General features: G+C 42.8%; 2 protein-coding genes across 2 annotated transcripts in view; one reads left to right on the top strand and one right to left on the bottom strand.

The window, feature by feature from the left end:
- Positions 1-668: 668 nt before the first annotated feature.
- gchfr (GTP cyclohydrolase I feedback regulator) lies at positions 669-2,774 on the top strand. Its single transcript, XM_070842637.1, has 3 exons — positions 669-805; positions 1,370-1,464; positions 2,142-2,774. The coding sequence occupies exons 1-3, from the start codon at positions 770-772 to the stop codon at positions 2,272-2,274; spliced, it is 264 nt and encodes an 87-aa protein (XP_070698738.1). The 5' UTR covers positions 669-769; the 3' UTR covers positions 2,275-2,774.
- A 2,952-nt stretch (positions 2,775-5,726) lies between these two features.
- Positions 5,727-12,378, bottom strand: part of dnajc17 (DnaJ (Hsp40) homolog, subfamily C, member 17) — a 31,582-nt gene continuing 24,930 nt past the window's right edge. Inside the window, exon 11 of the mRNA XM_070842762.1 lies at positions 5,727-6,003. Within this exon, the coding sequence (XP_070698863.1) occupies positions 5,878-6,003 (126 nt within the window). The 3' untranslated portion in view covers positions 5,727-5,877. The remainder of the gene's footprint in view (positions 6,004-12,378) is intronic.

The raw sequence follows: 12,378 nt of genomic DNA, 5'->3' as shown, positions 1-12,378 counted from the left end.
CTTTCATTTCCCTCTCAGTCACAAGACTGATCCAAAATTATTACTGTTGCGCTGAGGAGGAAATTAATAAATCTCTGAGGAGGAAATTAGAGTTCAAGACAGAGTGGGTTCGATGTAATACATGCACATACATAAATATCCTTTTTTTTTTTTTAAGCAAATGCATTACATAAATTAAATCCCTGTGAACTTATGGACAGAGTGAGCGACGCTTGTAATGCTTTACAAATATGCATTTCTTTGCACAAAGCAAGAAAATGTGCCAAGAAATAATAGATAAATGCTTAATGCATTCGGATGTTCTGTCATTTTGTAAACTCAAGCCATGCGCGTGAAAACACCACAGAGAATATCCACACTTTCTCTGCCACTGAATGATGACAATTAAAAAGGGACTTCCGGGTTGAGGATGTATCAGTCTGAAGAAAAAGAAAAGAAAAAATCAAAGCTGGGTAATTAAATCAAACTATGTCTGTGACCTCTGTATAAAAAAGCATTTCCTCTGGCACACACACACATTGGCCAACATTTCCCATGTCAACAAACTGCTGATCACATCAGTTGAACAACACTTTTTGCACCGAGCAAGCAGCATTGTTGACAGATGCTGAGGGGAGAGCTCTGATTGGTCCGTCGCGGTGGGTGTTTCCGCATTCCGCCCGGGAGCTGTCAGCAGAAGCACAACTTACAGAGGGGACTGTCGCGCCCGCGGAGAAACCTTTAAGCAGTCATTCCCAGAGGAATAGCGGTCCAACGCCAGGAAGCAGGGATGCCTTACATGTTCGTCAGTACGCAGATCCGACTGGTGTGTATCTCGCATCTGTAAATGACTCGTATCACGCTTTCAGAAGAGGCCCGCTCGAGTTGGAGATTCGGGGATTTATTTATTTATTTGGCAGCGCAACACAGCGCGTAATACTAATCAATCAAGGTTGCAGATACAGTTATGCAGTGGCCTCTAATATTCTGCATGATGGAAAACAACAAACAAGCGCGGCTACAAGCGGAGCAAGCGTGCATATGCTTGCTTGCCTTTTTTTTTTTTTTTTTTTGCCACGGTACTCTAAATTAAAAACACATGTTGCCCAGTTGTTGCTGCGCATGTTCATTTTGTTGTCTGCGTGACTCGAGCAACCCAGATCTACAGCCTCTGAGAGTTGGATGATCTATTTTTAGGCTGCCCACTTATCAGAGATTATGATCCACCTGCCAGAGGGCTGCAGGTGGAACCAGTGATATGAAGCCAGACCTGCACAGAACAACAGACAGCAGCCGGTGTTTTTTTTGTTTTTAGCAAAGCAGTAATTCTTCAAGATATTTTAAGCAAACTGTCAGTTGTATACTTAATGTACTTAATTGCTTCTTACAGGAGAATGGTCCAACAAATGTGGGAGATGAATATTCGGATCCAACGGTCATGAATTACCTGGGAGCGAGGAAAACAACCATGCTGGGAAACAATTTGTGAGTACTGACAAGGAGGAAGGTCAGTGATTGTAGAGGGTGACAAGTAACCAGTCAAACCTGAGCAGTCCCTTAAAACAGAGAGTAAACGGATTTGTAGGGATGGTTCAGCTCAAGGTGTCGTCCACACTCAAGCACCAAGACTTGAATGTCCCTCACAGGATTAAACATTCTTATCCTGATTTGATCATTTTTGCGAAACCGTCTCCACCACCATCACGCTAACAAATACTGGCACCGTTCCAGTGCAGAGCTCCACACACACATACAGAGTCGACTCCCAGGTGTGCTGTAAATGTGCTCACACCAGGCCATATTCCATATTTAGGCACTTAACACCGGTGTGTCTTTCATTTTGGCAGTTAACGTGTACATATTGACGACAGCGCTGACATCAGGTCACATGGAGGGGAAAAAATCTTCCAATGTGGATGAGGAGTGCTGCTGCTTTGCAGATTTAGAATAAACCATTCAAAGCTGATGGAATACAGATCAGGGAAGTGTTGTCATTGGCAATCGGATTCAAATGCTGCTGGGAAATGAACCAATGTGTGGAAGGAAGTGAACAAGCACCAGAACAATTAACGGCATTCTACTTTCCAAGCAAAGTTTACTGAAAGGCAGAGAAATCCCACATCTGGGGAAAGTAGAATTACTTTGTGTTTATGCTCATTCAGTTCCGAGTACCATGTGGACGACCCACCTCGCCTGGTGCTGGACAAGCTGGAGAAGATCGGCTTCCGCGTGCTGACGATGACAGGCGTGGGACAGACGCTGGTGTGGTGCCTCCACAAGGAGTCGGAGTGTTGACTGTATCGAAACATTTCTACAAGCCTTTAAGAGGATGAATGAATCGTGCCGAAGGACATTGGTGGCTTTGTTTTTTTGCTTTGGTTCTTCATTCGACACACTGACGGCTACAAAACCAGCCCCTCGTAAACTGAAAATAAAGTTAGTAAATAGAGATTATCCCAGTCGTAAAGTTTCAGATTAACTTCAGTGGGTGACAGGTCACCAGTTTCTGGGGAATACCGAACTACATTCCAAAAACTGTTCGTCCATATTGTTTGCTGTTTACTACTGATGACCAAGTGTAGGGAGTGGGGGCCAGTTTTATTGTTAATATGTCATTTGGCAGCAGAATTCAATTAAAGCCATGTATATAAATTCAGCCTGTGTAAAAGGCCTCACCCAGTTCTTCCACTTCTGTCCAAGTGAATAAAGCGCTATGCTACATAGGTTTGTACTTACAGCACTGGTTAAAGATGTTTTTTAAGTGTATCATATGCTTGTGATTAAATGATGTAATGATGTGGATTTCTTGTGTACTTATTAATAAAAGAGACCAATTTGCTTTAGATTTACCCCAGACAAAGTAGAACACATGTCAATACTCTAGCCTTTTGATGATCTATTTAATAGACACCTAAACATCACATTGATAAGCATGCTCTTGTTATGAGCCCTCACAGCTCTGTGGCACCTTACAAGGATGGTGCTTAGCCCAAAATGAGGCACGAGCACTGCAGGCACACAGAGTGGAGGAGTCTGCCTGTCAGAGCCAAAAAACGCTGGGTGGTTTTGTTGTAGCCTCAGGTCTGCCAGCGCATGTCTGGGACCAGCCCGCTTCTCTAACCCACCAACCAGAAACTCTGCCAGCCAGTTCACAGCCAAACTCTTACCAGTCCTGCTGCTCCACACATGACTTAGCTTCCACCTCCGCAGAAGAGATCAAAAGGTACTGGTGCTTCCCAGGTCTGTGACCACGGAGATTCCAGATGCTGTTTGCATACAGCAACGTGACAGGTTTGACTCAGACAATATAAGGAAAACAAGGTGGAAGAGGATACTGTGATGATTCCATGGCTTTGCTGTAATCATTGATAGGACGGAGCACACTCATCCTCCCATCCTGGTTTGCATGCAGCACAAGCCACTGTGGGCTCAGGGCAGGGTTGGTGGTGAATGTGTTTCCTGTAATTGTATTTCCTCTGTTGTCATTTGGAAAGGGTTTGTGTGTTTCTGGGCTTTTTTTTTTTTTTCACATTGCCGGGATATGAAAAAGGCTACGCATAAACAAAACCATGTGATGAGGGGATTTTGCAGGAGGAGAGGAGCAGATGTCTCCACCACACCGCTCTGCTCCACAGCTGGACATTGTGTAACAGAGCCATGGTGAGGCAGCGCAGGAATTGCAGAGAGATGGATGACTGGGTTGGATGTTGCAAAGCTGCCATGTGGCTCCTAAATAACACAATGACAGGAGAAAGCGCCGCCACACAGGCCCACAAATACAGACACAGAATTACGCCATAATCCCCCAAGGGACAGGAAAATAAGACTATTTGGATGAATAGACGTTCCACGGGCAGAGGACCTTGTTACAAAACTCAATGTGACCACAGCAGTTTGGCACTATAGTGTCTGACTAAGTGTGGGTCAAAGAGCGGGAGTATGTCACTTCAGAGAGCAGAAATAAGCAATATAGAATATCTTCTAGGTATCAGTTACATAAGCCTATTGTGAAACAGCGCAGAACAATAATGCCTTAGCTTTAGGACATTAGTTGAGGTCAGTCTCATATGGATATGGCACACCATAGACTTTTTTGAGTGGCGCTTTCTTCAATTTAAGCTGGTCAATGGCCTGTGATTTGATCAAGACCAAGGATGGAGTGAAGTGAATGACATGGAAACACTGGGGAAACTAGATTGCCCCAAAACAAGCACACCCAGAATTTTGACTTCAGCCATACCTGCTATATCACGCATAAAGGAAAAATGGATGTTCATGCACTGTTCGTGTTTGGTGTGGCAGTTATCACACAGTAGAGGTCAGGACTCCTTAAGAGAAAGCCTTTCAGTTGGTGAATAAACAGGTTTTTTTTCTTTTGCAGAGGACAAAAGAGGAATTCTCTCACTTGCTGAAAGTTAAATGAGAGGATCTATTCTACTCTAATGTTCATCCATCCAACAGTAAGCTGGAGCCAGATGTGGTGTGTGAGGAGTTATGTGCCAGACAATTTCTTGGCGTGAAGTCCTGGAGTCTCCGCTAGTTGCCTGGCAACCTCACGGCGACAAGAAGACTTCAGAAAGTCACCTCTCCCTGCCAAGCAATAGTTCAGCATCCAACCCGGCATCAAAGCACAACTTTTTGCTTTTATAGTTTGGTTTTCACATCACACGTTAATTAGTGGGCTTTAAAGGTGCCGGTACTGCACTTGGTTTTATTGTAACGTTATTGTACTGCTATTGGACAGAGCAAAGCTAATGTTTTTCTATTTCCAGTCATTAAGCTAAGCTAACGCCTGCTTGGCTCCAGCATGAGAATGATATCAATCTTCTAATCAAACTCAGCAAGTGTACACCTTTTGTCAGAATATGTGTACATTTTTGTTAAAAATGTGCGCAATATTTAGTTACTTTAAGTCTTAAAATAAAGCCATGCCTACTTACCACCTCCTAATCACATGTTATGACGTTAGTGTTGTCAGAAAAAATGCAAATATTGCATGCAATATAAAAGAGAGTAATCATGTAAATTACCAGCTCTACAATGGAGGGCCTTCAGAGTATGTACAGCTACATCACAGCAGGCCACAAGAATTTCCATAAAAGCCAACGTAGTGTTCCTATCGCAGCCTGATTACTGGTTTAACATTGGGGAGAAATGATTTCCACATAATCACATTGCATGGTCTGCGGTTTGGATTGCTACAACACTCGACTCATTTCACAGTCACTGATTGTGTATGCAGGCAACTGCAAAGTAGGACTCTCACACTACACTCAGTTGGCTACAGTACTGAGGTAATGAGTTGTCACAGCTAACCAGACAATGGTTGACAGACGCAATTAATGCATTACACCATTACTGTTTCTCCTCTGACGCAAGACAGACTACACTGCATTGAGACTTATATACGACTATACAGACTATAATATGTACTCCAAAAAGTCCAATCTGCAATGAAAATATTGATCAGTAGTAAGTTAGCAATATATCATTGGGATGCACACATTGATACAATATACTACTACTACATATACTATATAGTGACTGAACACTATATAGTGTAACTATATTGTATCAATGTGTGATTTATCCTTGCAGCCTGAGTATGAGGGCTCCTACCTCTGGGACCACACAGCAATACTGCATCCTGCAGGAGCCTTCGCTTCGTCTCTACTCTGTACCTCCCTCAGTCATCCTATGCTCTCAATACAAGAAAAGACATAACATGCTGATAAAAACTACAGATTTGAAAAATGTTTAATTATTAAAAGGATTTATTTTGTGTATTACATACAAAAAATAATAACAAAACACTTAAGAGGCTTTATGAAACTAAAGCCTGAAACGGGTTTATTCATTTGATAGTTGCAGGCTGGCACCTGGCTGGGTCCTGCTGTGCTATGACCTGGCAGCTTCTTCGTCATCTTCTCTCTGCATTTGTTCGATGAGTTTCTGTCGCTCAGCAGCCTGCCTCATCCTCATCATCACTACGCTCTCGTAGTCGCGCTCATTTGTCAAAGAGCCCTGCAGGAGAGAGGCATACAATATCAGACAAGGCAATATGGAAAGGTTATTACAACATGGAAAATGTTACCAAGACTGCATATGATCCAACAGCACATATTCTAATCTTCAGTACCAACCTCTGTAATTGCTGTCTTTAATACATAGAAGATGAGGCTGCATTTTAAGTATTAGAGCAAAAAATTCACAACACTTTTAAAGATTTCTAAACATAAAGATTGGCAAAGCCATAGTCAACTAATAAATACATTGAGGGTCAGAACATTTTCATCTATTTTAATGAGTCATTTTTCAAATAAAAATATGTTTTTGATCATGATAAACTGACTAAATAACAGGTTAATTGACCGTAAAATGGTACATGTATTCCATCACATCAGCCTATATTTGCTTCAAAACCTGGATCCTATATTTCCCATAATGCAACCACTAGCACCTTTTCATGAATCAGTCTGAGAAGTAGGCAGGCTTTCTGTAATAAATTCACCTAAGCCCAAGCCGAGATAACTCTGATGACATCAAGTGTGTTCACAGGATGTGTAGTACTTCCCATGATTAAACTGATCTTGATGTATTAAGTCACTGCAATGCCCCTTTAATCAATATTAAAGTAAAATAATAAGACGTTACACTGGAAAGGAATCATAGAAAAGTTAAACATGACTGTATTTTACATCATGACAGCAGCGATTCAGCAGGGCAGCACACGGAGCAAATGACACCACTGTCACCGTCAACTGTCTGTTTGCTTTCACGACCGGGCCTGTGGGTGCTCAGCAGAGGAGAGGCGCACTCGAACAGATGCTCTCATCTTAGTTACCATCAGCATGATGGCAGGGTGAACATGCATGAGACAGCAGCCCGCAGAGCAACTGTGGCAGGGTAATTCCACTGCCTGAGGTCATTAAACCCAAAAATGCGGTCTGGGATTAGGCCTGGCAGGCGCATGGCTTCTTACTGTGTGTGTGTGTGTGTTTGATTTCTTTAAAAGGGCTTGGACGACGACGGCGTAAGATTCTCTTACTGTGGGGGGAACCGGAGAGGGCAGCCACTGGCTAATGGCTAATCAAGCAGGGTGGAACACAGGCCAAACATCTCGCACACACAGACACACACACACACAGAGGTCACAATCTGTGCGGTCACAAATGCCACACACATCCATGCACGAGAAGAGGGAGTCTACATAAGTGAGGGAAAACCTTTCTAAGTATGCAATTAGGACAGTACTCATATACATATTTAACGGTGCATATTTATACATGTTTAACACACACAAATACACTCACTGAGACCATCATCGCATTCAAAGGGAGGGAGGCCATGTGTCCACAGAGGAAGCCATTGTTTTATAGGATTATATCCAGGAAGTCTGCTGGGCCAAGGAAGTGTCTCTTTAACAAGACCGTGTGCTGCAGGAGATTGCGAGTGAGTGTGTGCATGAAGGTCTGGAAGAGAGTGATTGGAAGAAGAGAGGTAACTTTCTGTCAATGCGCTTGTTGAGCTAACGCATCTGGAAAACATCACGGGGACTCCAGCATCCATGTGCTAAGACAAAGAGGGTAAGTATGGAGGAAGAAGAGAGGAGAGGGTCGGCGAGGGGGAAGTTATCCCCTAGTACCCCCCCTCCACCCCGCCCCTGGATTGAGGAAAGCTGCTATTATCATTCCAGTAATGTGAGCTCAAGCCCTGGTCTGACACGTAACTCTGAAATATCACGCAAACGCTATTAGGTAAATAAACAACTCTTGCATCTTCAAATTAAACAAAACACAAGCAAAAATACAAGCAGGCCGGTGAAAATGCTCTCTCTTCTCAAGCAAACAGATCTCGACTCTTCCTTGCCCTCTACTGGCAACTACGCTCATGTGCACCAGAAAAATGTCAAGTGATAATTGGTCTGACCTATTCTCTACCCGGTGTGGTCACGGGCGGCCTGCACCAGGCTAATGATGGAGGGGAATTCTGAGCATTAGCAGGTGCTTTATGGGCAGTGTGACGCATTTCTTCTCAGGATGAGGGATGTTTCCTTGCCTGGGGTGTTAACTTAAAATGTACATGGTTAGCCAGTGTATCACTCTGTAACTAAACATTTGGTTGTGTACGTACGCATGCATGTGTGTGCGTGTGTGTTGCAGTAACGCTGGGGCCCAGGGTGAGTAGGAAACCACAAAACACAAACAATGAGCCCCTGTGCATAGCCAAAAGAGGAGGGCAGAAGGCCACCGCAGAGGTAGGATGGTAGTAAAACATACGCACGCACACACAAACAAGCTGAGGATTAGCTACGTGACATCAGCACATGGCTAGGCCTCCAAACAGCACACCCCAGCCTGACCCAGGGCCAGTAATGACATCATGAATACCACCAGTGCTGCGAGTCAGACAGTGTAACACACACACACACACTCTCTCTCACACTGCTTCCCACACACGGCAGGAGGCATCTCTCAGCGCAGGTGGCCACTGTGTTCCCCTGATACAAGTTGTCAGATCAGCTGCACATTACACCATTCCTTCATGTGTGTGAGTGTGTAAGCATGTGAGCCTGAGTAAATCAGTATGCACTAAGTGTGTGAGTGTGCAGAAGAGGAAGAGAGTGTGTATTATAAAACGAAACCGTGACTATCTCTAAAAAATAGAATACAAAAAAAGACCTTTTTCTAGCAAACGATCACATTATCTTGTGAACGTCACTGGTGTCCCTTCATGTCGTGTATCTAAGCAATTAAATCAATTATGTTTCTACACTCATTTAGTCAGAGTTTTCATTAATTTGTTGCCCATCTGTACACAAACTGTAGATCCACTAATGCACCTAAACAGGAAACAAAACACCATAACTGCCAGCCAGCAAGAAAAAGAGCAGGACTCCACTCTGTCTCTCTGCTCAATTTATTTTTCTTTACTTGTACTTTTGTACTGCTTTGTCCCCTTGGTGGTTATTTTCATTGTCAGTGACAGTGCTGTTGATCCTACCCCTTAGAAATGAAACTACTTGTTATGTGTGGACTCAGCTGTGTCTCAGCCTGGCCAGGAGCATCAGCCCTATGCCCAAAATGTAAATTAAAACAACCAAGAAACAGAGAGAAAAAGACAAGACAAACGGGCCACTGTACTTATGCAGTCGCCTGATAAACAAGGAAGCCATCAAAGCAGAAAGTGGACATAAAAGCTTGATGTGAGCACCTCTCACAGAACACTAGTTTTAACAATGCCTCTTGGCTGATTGCGTTACTGAAAGTATGAACTTGGGCCCTATTTTGACAGATTTCAGGTTCAAAACAGGTAGGTAAAACTGGCCCAGTAGACTGCCTACCCAGCAGGCCTACAGTAGCTGTAATGTAATCCAATGGGGCAATTGTGCAAGTCAAATTACAACCACTGAAAGTGATTGTTTTTGCCTCTGACAGTCTCAGATTGTTATTTGAAGTGTCTGACAACACTTTTGGTGAATGTGCATCGGCGGGCGAAGTTGCCAAAAAGGATTACATTACAGCCACTGCAGCCCGTTCACAAGTGCCAGCTGCTGAGGTGATCTACTGGACCAGTTCCAAAACCTTTTGTACCCACCAGTCACCTCAAACCCAAAATATGTACAAACAGGGCCAACATTTAAATATAGTAGCTTTAGCCTTTAAGAAAGTAAGAGTATAGTGTAGTGACTATTTAAACATTTTTAGTTGATATACTTGCATTCTCATGCATATTGTCTCATAACTGTGAGGTTACAGATTTGTGTCTGATAACTTCATTACTCGATGACACCATCAGCCATCAGATATCTCTAACTAGATGGTGACTGAGCCAAGAAGTGATTTTACTGACTTTGCTGCCAAGAGAAGAAATATCTTTTTCTTAACAAGCCTACTTGGTGGTCCATGCAAACATTTCTGCCTCTAATGCAGTCTGGTGAAGTTAATCAAGGAAGTATTCATCTGGAGCGTGTGTGGTGGCATAGTATGTGCGTCTTTATGTGTGTGTGTGTGTGTGTGTCACTCAGCTATGGAAGTAGGTGATTTATGAGAGGTGAACACTAATTTAGAGATCAGTTGTGTGCGAGTATGAGTATGTACGTGTGTGTGTGTATATGTGGGTGCCCGAGCGCTCCTGCTAACTCAAACAAACAGGCAGTGGGCAGGGGTACTGCATAGGCAACAGTGGAGCCAAGGTGAAATTCCTCTGCAGACAAAATTCAAGCTTTGCAAATGGCTGAGGATTAATCATCATTCATTATAAGACTCGGCAGACATAAAACCCCAAAGGTTTGGTCTATTATACTGTTTTTGTTAGTGAAGAATAAACACTACATAGAGATTAAGGCTCAAATCGACTTCCTGTATTTAACCCTTTACGTGCACGTGTCCTGCGAACATCTGGTTTTTGGAGGGAACCCAGAGACAAGAACTCCTTTTATTTGACAGAAAAAGCAATGTGTCTGAGCACAAAAACTCTGAAGATGTGTATGAGTGTAGACATGTACGCATGTGGTTGTACGTGGTCACGGTAATGGTCAGAATAGAAGTCTGTTGGACGGAGACGGAGAGTGCCTTTGGAAACTGTTAAAGTAAAGGAAATAAACAATGAAAAGAGAAATGGCAGCAAAGACCTGAACTCCTGGTGCCCTGGCATTTCTCTTTATGATGGATGAGCACAGGGATCCTAGAGAAGGGAGATGTGGGGGTTCGGTCTCTTTAATATCCAACAATGCATCGTTGTAAATGCAAAATTATGTCTTTAACATGCTGGTCTTGTGGGAAAAGCCCTATGATTGCAACAGATTGGGGCCATAGGACTGGTAAGAATGCAGTCTGAACCCTGGAAATGTCAAAAAGAGCTCAGGCATTATGAGGGGATAAAAACAAAAATTAGATTTCAAACAAAACAAAAAAAAGACTGTCTGTACATTCTGTGTACATATGTGTTCCCATATTAACATGGCTCTTGATCTATTTAATGAGCAGAACAAACAGCTAGTGGAATGTATCCTGCTGTATACTGTTTACATCATATCTCTAGTCTTCAAAGTAATCTAAATATCCCACCATTATTTTATAATTACTAATGATTTGGTGCCAGGGGACACAGCAGTACATTCCCAGCGTACACTAACCGCCCACATTCATTGAAAAAAACAAACAAAAAAACAGCCTGTTATGAGTTAATTGTATGTACGATTATAATTTTTATAACTCAATCCCGCAAAATGGAAAGCTCTGGACACAATAGACATTTATAAATCTGTGGGTGCGGCAAAGACTTACAAGATTTGTCTATGTAATAGCAGAAAAATTACCATTATATAACATATTTTCTGGAGGAGAATATTTTGCCTTTACAGGACAATTGACCAGAGAGGGGGGGCAGATTCAAATGCAACATTGCTGCTCCATCCTTCCATTTTCCACCCATAGCCCACTAGAAATCCCCTTAAAAAATCTTTTAAGAAGTAAGAAAACATCTCTGATAGATAAACAGAGTCCATTGTAGGACAAAGTATTAGAAAGTAAGCCATTTTACATTGTTATAGAATAATTTGCCATTAATAAACACCATTATGTCTTCAGACATTTCTCTTGTGTCTCTCCTTTATCCAGCCCAATCACCTCCTCACTGTCTTGGATCTGATGTGACGTTACTTTGTTGATTAGAGGCTACTGTAAGCTTTGTCATGTGCTAATCAGTCTGCACTTGGTATTCAATAACACAACACCTGGAGTTTCGCTGTTGTCAGATCTCTGTCATGGAGCAGTCATGCAACTGAGTGTCTGCACATCCTCTCAGCAGCCAGACTGCCAAGTTTCTGTTGGAGCGCCTTCAAAAAGCTCATCACTGAGTCATAAACTTTGGAGACAAACGGTGACGACAACGGTTGGGATGATGACAAATGCAAAGTTGCAGAATTCATGAAAGGACGTTAGAAAGAGTAGCTACTACAAACTGCAGTGGACTGTCCAATTCCAAACAAGGAACAGACTGTCTGGTCTCGTGCTTTTCATACTCTGGATAATTCACGGATGAACTACAAGCTTAGTTTTAAGTATAGCACGTCCTATGTTTGTCGTCATCGAAAAATGTTTTTCATATAAAAGAATCAGACCGTTCTAGCTGTAAATCTAGTCTAAATGCTGGCTGTCTAAGGGCCTCGATACAGCGGAAGCTGGAGAACACACAACAAAGGGCCAGAAGAATATCCACCAAAGCCTCAGTTTGGGCTTCTAGCGCCAGTCAAAGCAATATCTGGAAACACTTTTTATCCTGCAACAACAAAAACACGCAGCATCCCAGATTTCAGTCCCAGCATAGCTACATCAAACCACACTGCCCGCTATGGTCAGGCCTTAGAAAAGAGGCTTATACAGAAATCCAGCTAGG

Source organism: Pempheris klunzingeri, chromosome 13 (genome assembly GCF_042242105.1).
Source record: "Pempheris klunzingeri isolate RE-2024b chromosome 13, fPemKlu1.hap1, whole genome shotgun sequence".
In the NCBI taxonomy this organism is placed as follows: Eukaryota; Metazoa; Chordata; class Actinopteri; order Acropomatiformes; family Pempheridae; genus Pempheris; species Pempheris klunzingeri.
This window is presented reverse-complemented; position numbering and strand designations above follow the sequence as displayed.